Source organism: Hyaena hyaena, unplaced genomic scaffold (genome assembly GCF_003009895.1).
Source record: "Hyaena hyaena isolate Hyena2069 unplaced genomic scaffold, ASM300989v1 scaffold_9, whole genome shotgun sequence".
In the NCBI taxonomy this organism is placed as follows: domain Eukaryota; kingdom Metazoa; phylum Chordata; class Mammalia; order Carnivora; family Hyaenidae; genus Hyaena; species Hyaena hyaena.
In genome coordinates this window covers 822,356-843,762 of record NW_024080641.1, presented here as the reverse complement: position 1 = coordinate 843,762, position 21,407 = coordinate 822,356, and the positions used below count along the sequence as shown (strand labels likewise).

Sequence of the window (21,407 nt, the reverse complement as noted above, 5' to 3'; positions counted from 1 at the left end):
CCCCCCGTCGTGCCTGGGAACCACGTCGGCCACAGAGCTCACCTGTAACTTCTGACTTGTGGCCCACTTTGAGCTCCACGAAGTGCTGGCCTCTAACCTCACACCAGTATGCCTGCCACCTTAGTTGTCTGTGGTTCCAATTCTGACCTTGACCTTTGAGCCCATGACCTCTCCCCGGTTTCCTGCCTGATCCAGAGCCCCGCCTCCACCTGACTTTGCTTTTGCACATCAGGGGCCACCTGAGAGACCATGGGCTGGGCTGGGTGGGCCGTTACTTATTTCGGGGGCAGGACCACCCCTCCATGTAGCTTGCCTCCCCCCCCCCCCCTCCCCAATGACCATAGATGCCCGCTGGCTTCGCCCCTCCCCGCCCTCCCTGGATCCCCAGACGGAGCCCCTCATCTTCCAGCAGTTGGAGATCGACCATTACGTGGGTGAGCTTGGTGGTGAGGCCTGGTGGGTAGGAGGAGGGCCCAGGGCTTTGGGAACAAGATGGACACTCCCAGTCCCCGTCCACATGGCCAGGGCTGGGAGAGGCAGGGACAGGGTTGTGGGTGCCCAAAGGGGCAGCAAGAGGGGAAGGGGGGTTGCAGGTGTCCAGTGGGCTTCCTGGAGGTGGGGACTGTCTTCCAGCCGAGGCGTGAAGGTAAGAGCTGGCTCCTTGCCGAGGGGGGAGGCGTGTGGTTCCACATCCATGCGTCCATCCAGTGTCTGTCAGGAATGACCAGGCATCTGCACTGAACCAGGCCCTGTTCCTGTCAGGCCAGGTCCCTGCTCTCCGAGGCTCAACTTCTAGAAGGATAGGCGGAATGAAAAAGGAAGTGGAACCTCAGGTGGCCATGATTTAAGGCAAACGTAAAGCAGGGTGGGGGTACTGGACCGTGCATCCTGGAGGTGTGGGAAAGCCTCTCCGAGGAGGCGGCAGGGAGCTGCAGGGCAGTCTGGGAAAGGGGGTTCCAGGCAGAGGGTCCTGAGGGGGCAGCAGGTCTGGGACCATTGAGGAACAGCAAGATCAGTGGGGGGGGGGGGGGGCAGGGTGGCACGGGAGATCCTCTCCGCCAAGGCGAGGACTCTGGGGCTCCATTCTGAGCGGGCTGGGAGTCTTTGGCCATGGAGAGGCCCAACCCCGGCTCGCAGGTGAGAAGGCTCCCCTGCAAGAGGGTGAAGAGACGAGTCACAGGCAGGGAGGAAACGTTTGCAGCCCCCGGATCTGAGCAGGGGCTCATGCTGTGAGTCTGTGAGGAGTGTTCAGATCTCAACAGTGAGAAGACAGTCCAGTCCGAAAGTGGACAAAACACTCGGGCCGACAGTTCCCGGAGGATGCTCAGGCTGCCGCTCAGTGTCACTGGCTGTCAGGGAACTGTACATGACAGCTGCGGTGAGACAGCACACCTACCAGGAGAACTAAAGAAAACAGCACCGCTGCCACCAGTCATTGCTAAGGACGCAGAGCAATTGTAAAGTTCGCTCACGCCCCGCTGTGGGAACGCTGTGTGTTGCTGCCCCTCTGGGAAACAGTCTGGAAGCTTCCTAGAGTTCAGCCTACCCTTTCCCCCCCAGCTTTGTTGAGATACAAGAGTCAAATCCACTTTCTTCCTAGGACCAGGCAGTTCCACCCCTAGATATTTCCCCTGCAGGAACGAGAGCCAGCAGACTGTGTGATTCCATTTATACGGTTAGACTCAAAAAAAAGGGCACCTGGGTGGCTCAGTTGGTTAAGCCTCTGACTCTTGATTTTGGCCAAGGTCAGGGCCCCACAGTTTGCGGGACCAAGCCGCACGTCTACGCTGATGGTGCAGAGCCCATGTGGCATTTTCTCTCTCCCTCCCCTGCTCACGCTCGCAAGTGCTCTCTGTCTCAAAATAAATATTTTTTTTAAAGTTAAAACAAAGACAAAATTAGAACGAAGGAGAGTGGCCCATCAGTGCCAGGGGCTGTGGTTACAAAAGTGCATCGTGCAGGAGCGGTTTGGAGTGATGGAAGTGTTTTGTACCGCGGTTTTGTTGGTGGTTACAGGAATCTGCGTATGTGTTAAAGCTCCTGCCACTGCACACACTCGATTTTACTTTTTAATATTTATTTTTGAGAGCGGGTGCGCGGGTGAGTGGGAGAGAGGCAGAGAAGAGAATCACAAGAAGTGCAGAGCCCAACACAGGGCTCAAACTCACCAACCATGCGATTGTGACCTGAGCACTCAAATGACTGAGCCAGCCAGGCACCCCTGTTTTGCTTTTCAAAAGAAAGTATTTTCTGCAAAATGGCCAGGGGGCTCCCTCTGGCTAGAGTGGGGAGACAAAGCCGGAAGTGGAGACCAGCAGGGAGGCGCTCAAAGCTCAGTGACTGGCGTGGAAAGAGCGTGGAAGGCCCGTGCAGGGCCCGTGCAGGCAGAAGCACCCGCGCTGCGGGAACCAGGGGCTGTGCTCCCAGCAAAGGAGGAGCCTGGAGAGGCAGACCTTTGAGGAATCCGAGGGGGTAGCCCCTGCCTCATCCTGTGTTTCACACTCCCCCCAGCCCCGGCGCAGCACCTGCCTGGAGCAGCCCCGCCACCCCCAGGCTCCGCGCCAGTGCTCCGTGCCTTCGGAGTCACTGATGAGGGCGTGTCCGTCTGCTCCCACATCCACGGCTTTGCGCCCTACTTCTACACCCCGGCGCCCCCTGGTGAGTGGCCCCACCCACCCCCAGCCCCCTGGAGGCCCCCTGGAGGCCCCTGCGCTTCTGAGTAGCTCTCCCACCCCCAGGTTTTGGGTCGGAACACCTGGGCGACCTGCAGCGGGAGCTGAATGCCGCCATCAGCAGGGACCAGCGCGGAGGGAAGGAGCTGGCGGGGCCGGCTGTGCGGTCCGTGGAGCTGTGCTCCCGGGAGAGTGAGTGCCGCCCCGGGGCTCCGGCGGGCAGGGCTCCCTCTGCGCCGGTGCCAGCCTCGTCTGTCCGCAGGCATGTTCGGGTTCCGTGGGCACGGCCCCTCCCCGTTCCTGCGCATCACCCTGGCACTGCCGCGCCTCATGGCCCCTGCCCGCCGCCTCCTGGAGCAGGGCATCCGCGTGCCAGGCCTGGGCACTCCCAGCTTCGCGCCTTACGAGACCAACGTGGACTTCGAGATCCGGTACAGCCCCTGCCTCGCTTCTCCAGCCTCTGTGCCCCGCCCCCGCAGTCAGCTTCCGCCTACTGATCCTCACCCCCCATCCAGGTTCATGGTGGACACAGATATCGTGGGCTGCAACTGGCTGGAGCTCCCGGCAGGGAAATACCACCTGAGGCTGGAGGGAAAGGTGCGGGCTTGCCGGGGACAGGGGCACAGAGCCGGGACCCTGCAGCCACTGACACGCCCCCTCCCTGCAGGCCACGCATTGTCAGCTGGAGGTGGACGTGCAGTGGTCTGACGTGATCAGTCACCCGCCGGAAGGGGAGTGGCAGCGAATCGCGCCCCTGCGCGTGCTGAGCTTTGACATCGAGTGTGCTGGCCGCAAAGGTCTGTCTCCAGGGCCCAGGGCTCCTCCCCCTCTCCCTTTAGACGTCAGTTACGTCAGTTACGTGCGAGCCTCGCCCCAAGAGTCCCCATCCTTGCTGAGCTCTCTCGGGAAGGAGGGAGTGAACATGAAATCGTAGGAGGATGGTGGTGGAGAGTGACAGGCAGCTCAGACAGGTGGGCAGGGGACGTGGGGCAGGCCTGTGAGGAGGGATGAGCAGGGGTATGGGGGGGGGAGAACCTCCCCCCCCCCGCGGAGACTAGGAAGTGCAAAGGCCCTGGGGCAGGACCCAGCCTGTGAGAGGCAGGGAGAGGGCCACAAGATGAAGGCAGGGCGGAAGAGCATGGGTCATGCGGGGTCTGCAGGCAGAGGAGAGAGGAGCAGACAGTCTGGGGAGATGGGATGTACGCCCCCCCCCCCGATGTGTCACAAAGGAAAAGGGGAAGTTCGGTCCCCTGCATCCCCCTCCTTGCTCCCTGCGCAGGCATCTTCCCGGAGCCCGAGCGGGACCCCGTGATCCAGATCTGCTCACTGGGCCTGCGCTGGGGTGAGCCGGAGCCCTTCCTGCGCCTGGCGCTCACCTTGCGGCCCTGCGCCCCTATCCTGGGCGCCAAAGTGCAGAGCTACGAGCGGGAGGAGGAGCTGCTGCAGGTGGCTCTCGTTCCTTGTCCCCTTTTGTTCTCAGAACCCGCCTGCCCTCCTCCCCCCCCCCCTTCCCCGCCATCCCAGGTGCGAGGCCATGTCCTCTGGATGCTGAGACGCCAAGTCCACGGGTTCAGATCCCTTTGCTTTGGAGGAGGGTGACCATTTCCTGCCTGGGTTCTGTGTTATTTTCAGAAGCACCTGCCCAGTCTTTCTGCATCAGGCAGGAGGGCTCCAGGCTTGCTCTTGGGGGCTTCCGGGATGTTCCAGGAGTGGGGAGGATCCATGCCAAGGGGACGATCAGGGTGACCCTGGGTGTGCTCCCACCTCCCCCCCAGGCGTGGTCAACCTTCATTCGCATCATGGACCCCGATGTGATCACCGGCTACAACATCCAGAACTTTGACCTTCCGTACCTCATCTCCCGGGCCCAGACCCTCAAGGTAGGGCAGGCAGGTGCCGGAGGCCTGCCTTCAGATGCCCCACTGAGGGCTCAAGGGGTGGGCGCCGCCCTGCTCCCCCTCGCCGCTCTCTCCCTTGTGACTCTGTCCCCCTTGGGCGGCCCAGTGGCTCCAGGGACATCACCGAAAAGCCAGCTCTGTCCCCGTCCCTGCCCTGCTCGAAGTCCAGAAGGTTACCTGGCTTTTGCAGAGGCAGGGTGAGCGTTTCTGATCAAATAAGGAAAGGCCTGTGTGTTCGAAGAGCAGACGGAAGCGTGCAGGGGGGTAGTGTCTTTCCTTCTAGACTTTAAAACACATCAGCCAAAAATACGGGAAAGGGGGAGTCCGTGAAACATGTGGCAAAACTGGATGTTTGTCGAATGTGGGAGTGGCCGTATGTGGCGCGCTGGTTCGCTCGGGCTGCTGGGACAGAGTTCCCCAGGCCTGTGTCGTGTCACAGGCCGGGTCAGAGGGCCAAGACCAAGGCCTCACAGGCTCGTTCCTTAGAGGCCTTTTCTAGCGGCTGGTGGTCTCAGACGTAGGGGTGTTGACGGCGGTCTCCCTGATTCCTCAGCTTGACTTCTCTCTAATTCGGACATATCGCTGCCCACGTTTCCTCTTTTTCTAAGGACACCGTGGGCTTTTATCAGGGCCCTGATGGCCTCCACGTGTTCACCTGCAAAGACCCTATTCCCAAAGCGGTTACGTTCTGAGGTGTGGAGGTTAGGACTTCAACATCTTTGAGGGGGACACAGTTCAGCTCGCAGTGGAGGTCATGTTGTATTATTTCTTCTTTTTCCTTATGTTTGGCCAGTTTCACGATGGAAGATAAGTCATATTTGGGGCGCCTGGCTAGCTCTGTCAGGTGAGCGTGGGACTTGGAACTCAGGGTTGTGAGTTCAAGCCCCACGTTATGCAGGGAACCTACTTAGAAAATACAGTAAAGTGGTATCTTTAAAAATCACGTTGGGGGGCCTGGATGGCTCAGTCAGTTAAGCATTCAACTCTCGATTTCGGCTCAGGTCATGATCTCAGTTTGTGAGTCTGAGCACCGCGTCGGGCTCTGTGCTGACAGTGCAGAGCCTGCTTGAGATTTTCTCTCTCCCTCTCTCTCTGCTCTTCCCCCACTGTGCTTGCTCTCTCTCTCAAAATAATTAAATAAACTTAAATATATTTTTTTGTGGGGTGTGCGGGTGGCTCAGTCAAGCTTCCAACTTCAGCTCGGATCATGATCTCACGGTTCATGGGTTCGAGCTCTACGTCAGGCCCTGTGCTGACAGCTGGGATTCTGGAGCCTGTTTCAGATTATGTGTCTCCCTCTCTCTCTCTGCCCCTCCCCTGCTCGTGCTCTGTTTCTCTCTCTTTCTCAAAAATAAATGCACATTAAAAAAAAATTTTTTTTAATTGTGTTTATGGCCTGAACAGCTCCGGGAAGGGGTCCACCCCTGTCAGCCTGGCATCTGTACGCAGGGCACTGCTCCCTGCCCGCTGCACCCCTGCCCTGCTTCTCCTCCAGCTCAGGCCTCCCCTCTCTACCCTGTCCCTCTCGCCTTGCCCCTCCCAAGCCACTGCCTGTCCTGACCTCAGACCCAGCTCTCTGTCCTTCCCTCTGCTGTGCGCCCACCTTGCTGTCCCCCAGGCCCCTCGCCCCACTCAGCTCAGCGTCATCCCCATCCCCATATCTGCCCCTCCTCCACTGCCCGTCTGGGTGCAGCTCTCCAGCCACCGGGCACCGTGCCTGCCCCCCCCGCAGCCTGGCGTCCTCTGCCTTTCCCCGTCCCGGCCTCCCGTCTCCCCTCCCGTCCATGCCTACCCAGCCCCAGAGGGTCTTCTGCATCAGAGCTCCCCACCCACCCCACCCCTGGCCTCCAGCCGCCCAGCCCGGGGCTCCCAGCAGGAAGAGGGCGGCATCCGGGGTGACGTCTGCATTTTTCTGGCGCGGCCCCGGGGTCCCACATCAGGGCGGCTGCGGCCTCCACCCCTCCCTGGTGCTGTGTCCCCAGGTGGAGTCGTTCCCCTTCCTGGGCCGCGTGTCTGGCCTCCGCTCCACCATCCGGGACTCGTCCTTCCAGTCCAAGCAGACGGGCCGGCGGGACAGCAAGGTGGTCAGCATGGTGGGCCGCGTGCAGATGGACATGCTGCAGGTACGCGCGGGGCCGGGCGGGGGCCGCCCTCCTGGGGCGGCTGCCCGGGCCCACCCTGTGCCCCCCACCTCCCCTCCCCACTGCAGGTGCTGCTGCGGGAGTATAAGCTCCGCTCCTACACGCTCAACGCCGTGAGCTTCCACTTCCTGGGCGAGCAGAAGGAGGACGTCCAGCACAGCATCATCACTGACCTGCAGGTGCCTGGCTGCGGGCCTGTGACCTCTGACCCCGCCCGGCCTCACTCCTCCGTCCCCTGCCCCCTCCTCTGATCTTACTCTTCTGGCTACTCCTCTGGCCCAGCGTCCCACCTCCCTGACCTTGGGCCGCAGTCTCGCAGCTGTATTCTCTTCCCTCCAGTCTGTGATCTCACCCTGCAGACGTGCGTCCCACCGCCTCGGGCCCTGTGTCCCCATCCCCTTCTCCTGCCGCCACCTCTAGTCCACGTTCGCCCGCCAGGCCGCCCCCTTTTCCTCTGACCCCGTCAAGTCCCCGACCCCCAGCTCTGCCCACTCCGCACCCAGACCCTCGCCCTCTCCCTGACTCCTGAGCCCCCGCGGCTGCCCCCCGACCCCCTGATGCCCTCTGTGCCTGTCCCCAGAACGGGAATGACCAGACACGCCGCCGCCTGGCCGTTTACTGCCTCAAGGATGCCTTCCTGCCCCTGCGGCTACTGGAGCGGCTCATGGTGCTGGTGAACGCCATGGAGATGGCACGTGTCACCGGCGTGCCCCTTGGCTACTTGCTCACCCGTGGCCAGCAGGTCAAGGTCGTATCCCAGCTGCTGCGGCAGGTCAGTGGGCGGAGCGGATGGTGGGCCGGTCCCAATGCTTTTAGCAAGTCCCAGCTCCCAGCCTCCGGTCACTGGGTCACTCCCTGTGGCTTCTGGGCAGTGACACCCGACACTCTGTCCCCCCCCCCGACCTCCCTCCATTTCCCGCCTTCTTCCCTCTCAGGCCATGCGTGAGGGACTGCTGATGCCTGTGGTAAAGACAGAGGGTGTCGAGGACTACACGGGAGCCACGGTCATTGAGCCCCTCAAAGGGTATGATCCCGTGTCTGGGTGGGGGTGGCTCAGGGCTTCCAGCCCTGACTCCTCCCCTCCCCCCCCCAGGTACTACGATGTCCCCATCGCCACACTGGACTTCTCCTCCCTGTATCCGTCCATCATGATGGCCCACAACCTGTGCTACACGACACTCCTGCGACCCGGGGCTGCCCAGAAACTGGGGTATGGCACCCTCTCCTTCCCGGGGGCCCCGGGACTGCCCAGGGGCTGGCTTCAGTGGGGGCAGGGCCCAGGACCCAGATGAGGAGGAGGGTAGAGGAGAGACTTGAGAGGTGGGGAGTGCCTGAGGGGGCCTGGGGGGAAGGAGATGGGGAGGCCAAGCATCACCCCCGCATCCTCTGACCCAGCCTGACCGAGGATCAGTTCATCAAGACGCCCACAGGGGACGAGTTTGTGAAGACGTCAGTGCGGAAGGGGCTGCTGCCCCAGATCCTGGAGAACCTGCTCAGCGCTCGGAAGAGGTGGGTTCTTGAGCGCTCCACCCACCCCTGCTCAGAGCTCAGACTTGCTGGGGCTCCTCAGCAGTCCGTCTCTTGTGGGTCACCCCAGGGTTGCCACGCCACACGTTAACTGCTGTGGGTGTAAATTAGAACAAACAGCTCCTCTTTGCCCCCTCTGCTGGGTGCCTCTATGCAGTACACAGCCTGCACGACTGTACACGGCATCCATTTCTAGAAAGGCACCCTGACCAGTGCCTAGGCCCAGGCCTCTCATCTTTCTCGGAGATCTGTGGCGCCGCCACAGTGGCCTGTGCTTCCTCTCCTTCCAGGGCCAAGGCTGAGCTGGCCAAAGAGACAGACCCCCTGCGTCGGCAGGTGTTGGATGGGCGGCAGCTGGCACTCAAAGTGAGCGCCAACTCTGTATATGGCTTCACTGGTGCCCAGGTGGGCAAGCTTCCGTGCCTGGAGATCTCACAGGTGAGTGCCCAGTTCCCACTGTAGAAGGTGGGGGGCACTAGCCCCTCTCTGGGAGAACCAGGGCTCCGTGTGGTAGAGCCCAGGCTGCCCCAACTTGCTGGCTGTTGGGAGAGGGGGATGCATGAGTGGTTCATTCGTTGGTTGAACACATGTTCGCTGAACATCCTGTGTGGGTCCAGCAGGTGGCAAAGTGGACAAGAGTCCCTGCCCTCGTGCAGTGCGCAGCCTCGTGGTCACACAGGTGGCCACAGCAGCACATGTGTGGGATGACAGTTGGTGCCAAGGGCTCTGCAGACAGATGGAGTGGTGGGGGCGGGGGGGTGGCATGGGGGGAGCAGAGGCTTTGTTCATTGCTCACTCATTCATTCCATCTCTCCTAATTCACCTGACAGACCCCACCCCCTCCTCCCCTGGTCTCCGTGAGGGTGAGGGAGGGGAGGCCAGGCCGTGTGTCTGCTCATGGGGGCAGGGGCGGTGCCCAGGAGCACAGCCAGCCAGCCCCTGACGCTGGACGGGCCGTGTGTGCTCTGTCTGGGAAGGAGCAGGTGCAGGTGCGAGGGTGCCTCTTCCTGCCCCAGGGGTGACGGTGCTTGGTCAGTGCTCTGCTCTGAGAGGGCAGAGCCCTCGGGGCCCCCAAGACCCTCCTCACATCAAGTGATGTGCTAGAAGGGCTCCAGGAACTCAGAAAAGCCGTCCTTCTCAGGATTATGATGTAATACAATGAAGGGATAGCGATTAAAGTCAGTGAAGGGAAAAGGCACGGAGCTCCCAACTTGGCTCCGCCAGTGGAGTTAGTGGGCAGTGTTTTTTCTCCCGGCGCGCGACAGCGCATGTGCAGTGTCTCCTGGCACCGGTGCGCGACAGCGCGTGTGAGTGGAGCGTCTCCCATGGCGCTGGTTGCCAACCAGGGATGCTCACCGAGCCTCCGTGTCCTGGATGTTTATTGGGGCTGGTCACACAGGTGTGGAGCATCTGTGTGTGACTGACCTTCATTACTCAGGCTCCGGCCCCTGCAGAGAGGTCAGGCTGATAGCGTGTGACCCCAGGCCTCACTATGAGTCACACTGTCAGCGCAGTCCAAGGTCCTGGGTGAACAATGACACTCTTTTCTGCAGGATGTTCCAAGGGCTTCGAGGTTCCCTCCCAGGAGCCAGCCAGGAGCCAGGCCTCTTTCTGGGCAGGGTTCCTCCTATAGTGCACCCCACCCTTATTGCTCTCATTGGCCTTTCACAAGTCCCAGTGGGCCTCCCCCGCCTCCCTGGCAGAGAGAAGTGGGTGTTTGGCTGTCCGATCCAGGCCCTAAGCAGAGGCCGGGCCAGGAGGACTTGGCTTTGTTTCCCTTGGGGCTTCCTCATCAGGGCCACCGCTTCCTGGTCATGTCCCTCTGTCTTTTCCTTCTTCATCCTTCTCTCTGTTTCTCTGTCATGTCTTTGTTTCTTTGGGTTTTTTTTCCTTATTGCTGTCTCTTAGGTTTATAGGGGCAGGGAGATCAAACAAACAAACAAAAATAAGTACTGAACCATTCCAGAAAAGGATATAAAAAAGAGAAAGGAACATAGAACAGGTGAAACAAGCAGAAAACACTTAGGAAAGTGGTAGATTTAGGCCCAGATGTGTTCAGTAATTATACTAAACATAAGTCACCTAAGTGCTCTAGTTAAAAGACAGAGATCTTTTGACTGGATCCAAACAAAAGCAGAAGAGTGATACTCATCTCTCCTTCATGTGTGCCCCTGGGTCCCCCAGTGCTCCAGCTTCAGTTCTCTTTTTTTTTTTTTTTAAATGTTTTTTTATTTTTGAGAGAGAGACAGCACGAGTGAGGGAGGGACAGAGAGAGAGGGAGACACAGAATCTGAAGCAGGCTCCAGGCTCTGAGCTGTCAGCACAGAGCTTGACACGGGGCTCATGAACTGTGAGATCATGGTCTGTGCTCTGGTGACTGAGCCACCCAGGTTCCTCTTCAGCTCTGTTATTTGCAAAGTAAGATCGTTGGGAAGTTTCTCCATGAGGTTGGCATATCCTCCTGCTCTGGGGGTGGGGGGGCATTTCTGGTTACCCAAGGATTTGGGGGTGGCCCTGCTGGCTTTTGAGGAGGGAGCCAGGAACATCGGTGATCCTGCCCCATAGAGAACTGCCTGCAGTGTCACCACGTGTCGCGGCACCTCCATGGAAGGAAACAGCATGCTGATGGCCTCTTCTGGCCTTAGCCTTTCCTAACACTCAGTTTTTGCAGACCTTCCTCCTTTGTGCCCAGAGCTCTGGGCCAGCGACCCAGTTCTTTCCAACAGATGGTTAAGAAGCAGCTTAGTAACCCCATTTTGTAGATTTGGACATCAAGGCCCAGAGGGGCAGAGTAACTCACCCAAGCACATGCCCCCAGGAAGTAGCGGAATGGCACCCCGAGCCCAGGACTCCTGGGTCGTCACTTCATGGTTCTCTCCCTGACAGAGCGTCACTGGGTTCGGGCGCCAGATGATTGAGAAAACAAAGCAACTGGTGGAGTCCAAGTACACAGTGGAGAATGGCTATGTCACCAATGCCAAGGTCAGAGGCCTCCCCTCCCACTGCCCAGATGTGGGGCTGGGTAAGGGGAATTGCAGGGGCCTGGCCCCCATCTCCCCCCGCCCCTCAGTCATACACACCCCTTGCTTCCCAGGTGGTGTATGGTGACACCGACTCGGTCATGTGCCGATTTGGTGTCTCTTCTGTGGCTGAGGCAATGGCCCTGGGGCGGGAGGCTGCGGATTGGGTGTCGGGCCACTTCCCCCCACCTATCCGGCTCGAGTTTGAAAAGGTAAGGGGGAGCCTGCCTCGGGGCTCAGAGTGGGCACATGTGGGTCCCGCAAGTTTCACAGGGTCTCTGATTCTCGGCGCCTGCGTCCCCATGAGGCTCCGCTCACATCTGGAGGCGTCGGCGTCCGGAGCACCCCAGGCTTACTCAGGGTCTCTCCATATTGGGGGTGCCCTGATCTGGGTACTGTGACTCCCATGCTTCACATTCTGTAGGTCTCAGTTTTGGGGTGTTTCGCTGCTTGGACTCTCCTGAGTTTGGAAACCTAAAGCCTTGGGCTTTGCGATGCAGAATGTGTTTTTTTTTTTTTTTTTTTAATATTTTTATTTATTTCTAGGAGAGCGAGAGAGACAGTGTGAGCAGGGGAGGGTCAGAGAGAGAAGGAGATACAGATTCTGAAATAGGCTCCAGACTCTGAGCTGGCAGTCAGCACAGAGCCCGACGCGGGGCTCGAACCCACGAACCGTGAGATCATGACCTAAGCGAAAGTCGGACGCTTAACCGACTAAGCCACCCAGGCGCCCCAGAATGCAGTTTTTTTAGGAACTTTTGTCAGTCTTGGAGCATCTCTGCTGTGGGTGTGGGGGCTGCGTCAGGCAGTGGGGACCCTGCATCCTGCATCAGGGCACCGTTGGCCAATGCTCCTTGGCTCCCAGCAGGAATCAGGCTGGGGGCTGGGGACTCACGCTGCATTTTATTCCCAAGGTTCAAACTTGGGGTCAGGTCTTAGGTACACCCCAAATTTAGAGCCTTCCAAAGGTGAGCCTCCCTGCCTCAGGGCTCACTCCTGGGCCTTAGTCTCAGCTCCTTGGTGGGGGGCGGGGGTTGCTGCCTGTACCCCTGTCCGCCTCAGGCCTGCCCCAGACCCAGATTTGGTACTCTCCAGGCTCCATCGTCGTGTGTGTATCTTGTTTTAGGGCCTTACTCAAGGTTTTCAGATTCGAGGTCCCTGGAATTTGAGGGTGTGGCCAAGCTCAGGCCCAAGGGCGTCCGTCTCCCAGCACCCCAGTCCTGCATCACAGGGTCCGGCCCTGTGTGTGCTCAGTGTCTGAGGGAAGTCTCAGGGCTCAGGAGGTCTTGAGGGTCTCAGCCATGGGTCCCCCCCCCCAGGTCTACTTTCCCTACCTGCTCATCAGCAAGAAGCGGTACGCGGGCCTACTGTTCTCCTCCCGGCCCGACGCTCACGACCGCATGGACTGCAAGGGCCTGGAGGCTGTGCGCAGGGACAACTGCCCCCTCGTGGCCAACCTCGTCACCGCCTCCCTGCGCCGCCTGCTCATCGACCGGTGGGTGGGGTACCCCCCTCAGCCCCAGGCGTCCCAGTCCCCAGCCACCCGCCCCCCACCCCCCCGACACAGGTGTCAGGCCCAGCCTGTCCTCCGTGGTGGAACAGTGGAAAGAATGTGGGGTTGGACAGCTGCCGGTCGAGGCCCCGCCCCTGCTACTTTGCACCCCATGGCCTGGCCAGGTCCCTCCCGGCCCGCACACCCTGGCCCTCAGGCCTCAGGCAGCAGCTGCTGGTGACATCCCCATCCTGGCCCTGCAGAGACCCCATGGGGGCCGTGGCCCACGCACAGGACGTCATCTCGGACCTGCTGTGCAACCGCATTGACATCTCCCAGCTCGTCATCACCAAGGAGCTGACTCGCGCCGCCTCGGACTACGCCGGCAAGCAGGCCCACGTGGAGCTGGCAGAGAGGTCCGCCCGGCGGGAGGGCCGCGGGGCTGTCCGGAAATAGCCCCCTCCTGCCAGCTGGGCGCCACTTCCTGCTGCCCTGCCCGCCCCCGCCAGCCCACCTGCCCTCACCCGCCCCCGCCGCCCCTGTCTCCCCCGCAGGATGAGGAAGCGGGACCCCGGGAGTGCGCCCAGCTTGGGCGATCGTGTCCCCTACGTGATCATCGGCGCTGCCAAGGGCGTGGCTGCCTACATGAAGTCGGAGGTCAGGCCCACCTGGGCTGCCCGCTCCGCCCTGCTCCCCTCCTCTCACTTCTGCTTTCCAAGCCCTGCGGGGAGGGTGTTTCCCTCTGTGGCCCCACAGGGCCCTGAGAACCGCCCCCGACACACCCCTGGGAGTTGGCTCCCCGATGCCTTTCTCCCAGGCCTCCCGTGCCCTCTGGAGGGGCCCCCCGACATTCTGATCCCTCCCTCGCTCCCCCTGCAGAAGAAGACCCAGCTTCACCGTGCATACCGCATCTCTCCATCTCTCTTCTTGCGGGACTGGCTCCTTGCTCCTTGCTCTCCAACCCAGAATCCTCTGGGATTCATGTCCTTCCGCACTACCCCAATGTCCAGTGACCTCTGGCCCCCACGACCCCTTCCTCAGTCCCCACTTCCTGTCCTGCCTCCTCATGTCTCGGCGTCTGGCTTTTCCCTCCAGCTGCTGTCCACCTTTGCACATGCCCAAGCTGTGAACTCTGACCCTTGCTTGGGGTCCTGCGAACCCCCACCCGTGGACCCTAGCCTGCACCACAGCTCATGGCCAAGGGACCCCTCGTGACCTCTGGTGCCATTCCAGACCCATGCCCCACCCCAGGGTGCCGACACCACTGCCCATGCTCACAACGGGGGGACCCACCAGCCCAGAGGCTGCCGGCGCCTCTGGTGAGCACAGCCCTGGCCCCGGCTGTGACCCCCCCACCCCCGGGCCGCTCTGCACGCAGGACCCCCTGTTCGTGCTGGAGCACAGCCTGCCCATCGACACGCAGTACTACCTGGAGCAGCAGCTCGCCAAGCCGCTCCTGCGCATCTTCGAGCCCATCCTGGGCGAGGGCCGCGCCGAGGCTGTGCTGCTAAGTACTGAGGGGGCATGCCCGGGGAGGGGTGGGCGCTGAGGGTCACGGAGGGCACCTGGCCCACTGCCTGCTCTCACCCGCAGGGGGTGACCACACACGCTGCAAGACGGTGCTCACGGGCAAGGTGGGCGGCCTTCTGGCCTTTGCCAAACGCCACAGCTGCTGCATCGGCTGCCGCACTGTCCTCAGCCACCAGGGTGAGCGCCGGACCCCAGCCCAGCCCCAGGCCCCTACGCGCCATCCAGCTCCACCCTGGCCCAGGTCCCTGCAGGTGCCCTCCGGGCCGGCCCGGGCCCCTGGGTGGGGGCTCCTGTTGACAGGCACCCCCTCGAGGGTCCTGGGCCCCCCGCCCCGGGAGTTCCCCGGGGAGTTTTCCCCCTCCCGCACACTCGCTCCCTTGTTCTCTTGTCTCCGGGGACTTTCAGAAGCCGGGATGGGCAGCGGGTGGGGAAGGGGCAGGGATAGGGCAGCCGGGCCCTGGCTCTGCCCCAGCTCTCCTGTGCTGACCCGCCCCCTCCCCCAGGGGCCGTGTGCAAGTTCTGCCAGCCTCGGGAGTCGGAGCTGTATCAGAAGGAGGTGAGGGGGCTGCTGGGAGAGGGGGGAGGGAGGACGGGGCGGCGGGTCGGGCGCCCTGCAGCGCTCTCGTCCCCAGGTGTCGCACCTCAACGCCCTGGAGGAGCGCTTCTCGCGCCTGTGGACGCAGTGCCAGCGCTGTCAGGGCAGCCTGCATGAGGACGTCATCTGCACCAGGTACAGGGTCCCCGGCGGCACCCTTCACCCCCTCCACCAGCACCACCTTTGCTGACCCTCGGTGTCCCGGCCTTGGTTGGGGGAGGGTGCTGCTGGGCGGGGAGGCAGGGCTGGGCACCCACTAGCTGCCCGGGAACCGGCCATGGCTCTCTCTCCTGCTCTCCTTCACTCACTCACATGCACACACACCACAGCCCTAGCCCCCTCCCCCAGGGCGGGCACACACACACACACACACACACACACACACACACACACAACACAGCTCTGGCCCCCATCCCCCAGGGCAGGCGGGCACACACACACACACACACACACACACACACACCACAGCCCTGGCCCCTCCCCCAGGGCGGGCGGGCACACACACACACACACACACACACACACACACCCCACAGCCCTGGCCCCCTCCCCCAGGGCGGGCACATACACATACACACACACCCCACAGCCCTGGCCCCCTCCCCCAGGGCGGGCCAAGCTTTCCCCAGGGAACGGGCGGGCGGGGCGGGTTCCCACGCCAGGTGACAGGTGATATACGGCTGGTGGCCCAGCGCCCCCGCGGGCTCCCGCTGTTAGGGCTCCCCCCATGCCCGCTGAGCAAACAGCCTGCCACCGGAGGGAGGGTTGGGTGGGCAGCGGGTGGTGGGGGTCAAAGTCCTGGGAACGGCCCCCACCCCATCGCAGGGCCGGGCAGCCGCCCTGAGCCTGACCGTGACCCTGACCCCGCCCACAGCCGGGACTGCCCCATCTTCTACATGCGCAAGAAGGTGCGCAAGGACCTGGAGGACCAGGAGCAGCTTCTGAGACGCTTTGGCCCTCCTGGCCCTGAGGCCTGGTGACCTCCGACCTCGGCAGGCTTCCTCCGAGGGCCTTGGCGGGGGGTGGGGGGGGCGGATTGGTGGAGAAATAATAAAGTTGGGGCTTTTTGTTCCCTGGTGTCTTGTGGTCTGTGTGCACAAGGTCTCCTGTCATGAACCCCGGCCCCAGTAGGTCACTTCCACTCAGCCGGATCCCCTGACCCCCAGGAAGCCCCCGCTGACTCCTCCCCTTCCCTCCCAGAACCCCTGGGCTGCCAGCCCCACAAGAGGCAGGCCTGCCTCAGTCTCCCCCTGGGACCCTCCCTCACGGGCCTGAGTGAACATCTAACCACACATCCTCTGCCTGGACCGCCCGCCCTCCAGGTGCCGACCTGTTCCCTCCAGGCCTGGGGCAGCCCCCGGCCCGGAAGCTCCCACTGCCCAGCACAACCCAGGGGAGCCCCCTCCCGTGTCGCACACCCACAGTGTTTCCACCTCAGGGTCCTCGCAGGCTCTGGGCCTGGATTTTCCTCTCCCCGCAGTTCACATCCACTCCTGAGAGTCCCGGCAGCCCCGCCACGCCTTCAGACCCCATCAGTGCCTGAGCCTGTCACTCAGGGTCGTGTGCCCCCCACACCCCCCTGGTTCCTGGGTCCAAAGCCACCACCGCCCCCCCCACCTTTTACTGACCTCAGGAACCCTTGGCTTCTCTACTTTCTTCGGATCCCCCCAAATCCAGCTCCTCTCCCATCTCCCCCAGAGGGGTCGGCCCCCCATTCCCACCCCAACTGTGGGGATCCCCAAATCCAGATGGCCCCTGGGCCTGCCCTCTGTACCACGTGACCGAGGGGTTGTGCAATCCAGCCCCCTCCCCTGACCCTCCCCAAGGGGATTTTCGAGGAGGGCTGTGCTCTGTGCGGGCCTGGCCGGCACCCCTGCCCCCCCCAAGGGGCCGGGCCAAGGTATAAATAGGGGTGGCGGCTGCAGCAGGCAGCAAACCAGCCCGGCTCCAGCATGCTTGCCCTGGAGGCTGCACAGTAAGTGGGGGGAGGAGGACCCCTGCACTTGGGACCCCTGCCCGGCACTGCCTTCCAGGGGGCAAGTGGGTGGGAGGGAGGGGCTGCAACCTGCCTCTTGCCCCTTCTAGATTTGTTTTCCTTTCCCGTCTCCACTTCCTTCCTCCATCCTATCTATCCCTGCCTCTCTGGGACCTCGAAAATCTCCTTGGGACACTTGCTGGTCTCCCCTCCCACCGACAGCCTCTACCGGGGGGTCTCCCCAGGTCTGTCCGGTCCCCAACGGGCCTCACTGCCCGTTGCCGCATCATTTTTGTTCCTGGGACTCTATTCTCTGCCTCTTGCTCCCTCTCTGTCTCTGTCTCTGTGTCTTTGTCTTCTTCTGTCTGTCTTCTCTCCTACTGTCTCACTGTCTGTCCCCCAGCCCCATCTCTCTCTCTCCAGGGCTCATAACCACTTCCTGCATCCATGAATGTTTCTCTCCACACCTTCCTCCCTTCCCACCTCTCATCTCCTTCCCTTCTCTGCCCAGCCGCTCTCCGCTTCTCCTCTGGTCCAAGATGGACCCATTTAACTGACTCGCTGACGGAGGCCCCCTCCCCACCCCCACCTGGGCACTGACACCCACAGAGCCTCTCCAGGGACTTTCTCTCCCTCACTTTCCCTGCCCCCAACCAACCTCTGTCTATGCAAATTCCAGGGGAGGGGGGACATTTGCCTGCCCCCCCACCCCCCACTTCCTGCCCCGCTTGAGTGTGGTGGGGCTGGTCTCACACAAGGACACACAGCAGAAGAGCTGTGGTGGTCACAGCTGCAGCACCCTCCCCCCCACCCCCCATCGGCTCCCAACCACTCGGGAGATTCAGGTGGCTGAAGGCGCCCCTGACATGCCCCTGTGTGTCTCCTCCTCCAGGCACGACGGGCCACACTTCAGCTGTCTGGTGAGTTGGGGCCCTGGGGGCCAGGGAGGGTGGGGGACCCAAGCGGCCCACCTTGACCTCCCTGCCTCAGTTTCCCCTTCCACTCCTTCCTGTCACTCTGTCTTTCTGACTCTCCCTCCATATCTCCACCAGCACCTCCACCTCACCTGGCCCCTCCCTGCCCCATCTGTTCCACGGAAGTTTTCCTGAAGTCTCTTTCCAGCTCTCAGTTTCTTGGGCCACTTCCTGGCGCGAGGACGGATGGGGGGGGCGTCCCACATTCAGCAAACCTATTTACGCCTTCTCTCCTTCTTGGCTTTGCTAAATTGTATTTCCGAAAATGTGTTCTGTAATATTTCCGACACACAGAAGACTATACTCCCCACCCCGTCACCCACAGCCCAGTCCAAAAAGGAAAACCTCACTCATGGGCTTGAAAATAAATGTCATGTCAGGCATTGTTTTTTGTTGCGTTTTAAGTAAGCTCTACCCCCAACACGGGGCTTGAACTCACGACCCTAGAGCAAGTGTCGCATGCTCTAAGGCTCTAGCGACTGAGTCAGCCGGGTGCCCCAGCACTGGCTCTTCTTCCTTGCTGCATAGTACTCTGCTGGAGGACACCCCCCCCACCACACACACACCTGTTCATCCATTCTGTCCGTGGCAGTGGGCTGGTTCTTGCTGGGAGCTATTTGAAAAGCTGCTCTGAATGTTCCTCATCAAGGCTATTTTGTGGACATAACACTGTCAGTCCCCTGGGGGACTACCTAGGCTCAACACTGCTGCTACATTGGGATGGCACGTGTCCAGCTTTGGTCTTCACTGTCATTGCTAAAGCAACATGTGATTCTTGGGAGGGATCAAAGTGATATGGAGGCGGAATAAAAGAAGCATCGAGGCTTTCTTTGCCTCTGTACAAACACTTCCGGCACTGGGACAGGCAAGCCTGGGGGAATTCTTCCACACTTGCCCCAGGTGTTGGGGTTCCTGGGAGCCCACAGTCTTTGGAGGGTGTTGGCTATTGTGTGCCTCTCCGAGACCCTGCGTCTCTGTGTTTCTGTGCGTCTCCGCCTGTATCTTTCGTTCTGTGTGTTGTGTTTGTATCATTCTGGGTGTTTCTGCTGCGCTGCGTCTGTTCCCTCTTCCTGCATCCCTGCGTGTCTCTCTCTGCCCCTGTCTCTGGGGCCTGGTCTCTGTGTCTCTTGTGTGTTTCTTTCTCTTTCTCCCAGCCTCTTCCTTCTTCTCTCCTGTCCCTGTCAGAATCTTCCTGCTGGCCCAGAATGGGGGTTGGGGGCTCCCCAAAGGCTGGGATGACCCCTCTTCTTCCCCACCCCTCGACCCCATCAGTACCCAGATGGCGTCTTCTATGACCTGGACAGCTGCAAGCACCCCAGCTACCCTGACTCAGAGGGGGCTTCTGGTGAGTGGCCCTGCCCTAGCCAACCTCCTGACCTGAACCTTGGGCCCATTTCACAGATGGGGGAGCTGAGTCCCGGGGGAGGATGTCACCTAGTTCGGCAGGATAAGGTTAGCCCCGGGTCTCCAGGCCTCCTCCCCTTCCCTCTCTCACCCAGCCTCTTGCTCATGCAAATTCTGGGGGCTGAGATTTGCATGGCCCACAATGGCTCCTCTGTGCAGGGGGCTTCAAGTGGGAGGGGCTGAGGCCAGACTTGGCTTCTGACTCCACACCCTCCCCCAGACTCCCTGTGGGGCTGGGACCTGAGTCCCGCTGTCCCAGCCGCCTCCTACGAAGCCTTCAACCCAGCTGTGGCCAACTTCAGCCACCCCCAGGGTGTCCAGCTCTGTTATGGACCCTCGACCTACAGCCCCGTGGGGAGCCTCGACCCAGCGGCCCCCAGCCTAGAGGCCCCCGGGCCCAGCTTCCCAGCGTACCCCACAGAGGAATTCACCAGCCAGGTGAGGAGCTGGGACACACTTAGCATCCCCATGATTTGACTGAGGTCCAGGAGGTGCCAGGCGGTGTGTGAAGCCCTCTGACAAACCTCTGAGGTGAAGTCATTACTCGCCCTTATTACTCCATTGCACAAACCAGCCAACAGAGGCACGGACTTTGACCCAGGGGCAGTGCAGAATGCCATTAGCGGTGATGGGCACGCTTCCACGGAGGTGGCCCTGGGCATCCTTGGCCATGCCTTGGAGATCTGAACCGAGGCCAAAGTGCAGGCTGTCAAGAGAGTGGGGGGTGAGGGGCACAGTGGAAACCCAGGAGGAGGAAGGTGAGGGAAGAGAGCAGAGGGAGGGAGGGAAGGGGGAGGTCCCTGGCCTGCAGGTGATCCTGACCTTTTGCAGACCGTGGCCCCCCCGGCGTACGCCCCATACCCCAGCCCTGTACTGTCGGAGGAAGAGGGTCTCCTGCTGGACAGTCCCACCCTGGAGGTTTCAGACAGCGAGTCCGACGAGGCCCTCATGGCTGGCCCCGAGGGGAGGGGATCTGAGGCAGGTATGTAGGAGTAAGTGGGGTTAGGGGGGGCCCCAAACAAAGATGGGGAGGGGGCCGAAGGAATCATGGCTTCCCAAGCACTTACTGCATCCTACGCGCTGAGGGCACTTCCCGGGTCCACCCTTGGCTGCTGTGTGGCCCTGGGCAGATGACTCTAGCTCTCTCTGCCTCAGCTTCCTATCTACAATGGGGATGGCAGTGTTTCTTGCTGGTGGTCGAGAGATTAAGTGGGACAATGCAGGTGACTGAGAGCAGCATTTGGCTCAGTTAAGTCTTCACGCTTATTATCGACACAATAGCAACAGAAATAACCACATCAACACCCGGCTATTCAACCCCTGCTTCTGTGCAGGCGCCTGTATTATGCTCAACTCCTGGGAAGTTAGGATCATTAGCTACTTTCCCTATCTGGGTCTCAGTTTCCTATCTGTAAAATGGGCAGCAGCAGCGGCCCCATTTCCCGGTGTTATAATGATTAAATGAGCTCACAGCACTAAGTGCTTCACAAAGTTTTGTAAAAGTAACACACACACACACACACACACACACACACACACAGACACACACACACAGCTCATTTATAGCTGAGGAGGCTCCAGCTCAGAGAGAGGTTAAGTCACCACCTCAAGGTTACTTCTGGAAAGTGGCAGGAGGCCAAACCTGGGGTTCCTGTACCCAGTGCCCTGCTCTGAACCACCCCCCTCTCTAGCTTTTGGGGAGCCCTTGCTGCTGGTAGGCGCCCACGAGTCAGACCCCCTGGTCTCTTCCAGGATCCCAGTCCCCCAGGGGCTGAGAAACGGCTAGGTGAATTCAAACCTACTCCAGATCGCTTCGCCACTAGTCAGCACCCGGTTTATATAAGTCTTTGAGGGACGCTGTCGGCCCATTTCACAGATTCTCTCATCCATACGCGGGACACATACGTATTCCTATGTGCTGGCCACCAGCAAAGCAGAGGGTAGCCGGATATCTTGAAAGATAAAGCAAGGAGGGGGGGATGGGGGTTCCGGGGTAACAGCTTCAGGGAGGAGAGCAGCTTGCCTGTGGTGGGCGGGGACGCGACACTGGGGACACCTCCCTCGCTCCAATTGTCTTGGCCTGGAGACAGGCTTGCTGGGGCCCTGGGTGGGTGTGGGGGCGGGGCCCAAAGGATCGCTCCCCTAACGCCCCCCGCCCCCCACCCCCGCAGGGGCCCGC

The 21,407-nt window shown here is 61.0% G+C and overlaps 2 protein-coding genes across 2 annotated transcripts in view; both read left to right on the top strand.

Annotated features, from left to right (window-relative positions):
* POLD1 (DNA polymerase delta 1, catalytic subunit) overlaps positions 1–15,954 on the top strand; it is a 29,017-nt gene extending 13,063 nt beyond the window's left edge. The window contains exons 4-28 of the mRNA XM_039246802.1: positions 328–434; positions 2,512–2,658; positions 2,739–2,864; positions 2,935–3,103; positions 3,188–3,269; positions 3,340–3,469; positions 3,952–4,118; positions 4,448–4,552; positions 6,553–6,693; positions 6,780–6,890; positions 7,292–7,483; positions 7,647–7,735; positions 7,805–7,921; positions 8,107–8,220; positions 8,529–8,676; positions 11,125–11,220; positions 11,333–11,470; positions 12,578–12,753; positions 13,014–13,166; positions 13,305–13,407; positions 14,129–14,261; positions 14,344–14,457; positions 14,784–14,836; positions 14,913–15,010; positions 15,750–15,954. Coding sequence (XP_039102733.1) covers positions 328–434; positions 2,512–2,658; positions 2,739–2,864; positions 2,935–3,103; positions 3,188–3,269; positions 3,340–3,469; positions 3,952–4,118; positions 4,448–4,552; positions 6,553–6,693; positions 6,780–6,890; positions 7,292–7,483; positions 7,647–7,735; positions 7,805–7,921; positions 8,107–8,220; positions 8,529–8,676; positions 11,125–11,220; positions 11,333–11,470; positions 12,578–12,753; positions 13,014–13,166; positions 13,305–13,407; positions 14,129–14,261; positions 14,344–14,457; positions 14,784–14,836; positions 14,913–15,010; positions 15,750–15,855 — 3,115 coding nt within the window. The 3' untranslated portion in view covers positions 15,856–15,954. The remainder of the gene's footprint in view (positions 1–327; positions 435–2,511; positions 2,659–2,738; positions 2,865–2,934; positions 3,104–3,187; positions 3,270–3,339; positions 3,470–3,951; positions 4,119–4,447; positions 4,553–6,552; positions 6,694–6,779; positions 6,891–7,291; positions 7,484–7,646; positions 7,736–7,804; positions 7,922–8,106; positions 8,221–8,528; positions 8,677–11,124; positions 11,221–11,332; positions 11,471–12,577; positions 12,754–13,013; positions 13,167–13,304; positions 13,408–14,128; positions 14,262–14,343; positions 14,458–14,783; positions 14,837–14,912; positions 15,011–15,749) is intronic.
* An 868-nt stretch (positions 15,955–16,822) lies between these two features.
* Positions 16,823–21,407, top strand: part of LOC120241785 (transcription factor Spi-B-like) — a 6,025-nt gene continuing 1,440 nt past the window's right edge. Inside the window, exons 1-5 of the mRNA XM_039247131.1 lie at positions 16,823–16,850; positions 17,743–17,770; positions 19,097–19,169; positions 19,449–19,666; positions 20,060–20,210. Of these exons, the coding sequence (XP_039103062.1) occupies positions 16,828–16,850; positions 17,743–17,770; positions 19,097–19,169; positions 19,449–19,666; positions 20,060–20,210 (493 nt within the window). The 5' untranslated portion in view covers positions 16,823–16,827. The remainder of the gene's footprint in view (positions 16,851–17,742; positions 17,771–19,096; positions 19,170–19,448; positions 19,667–20,059; positions 20,211–21,407) is intronic.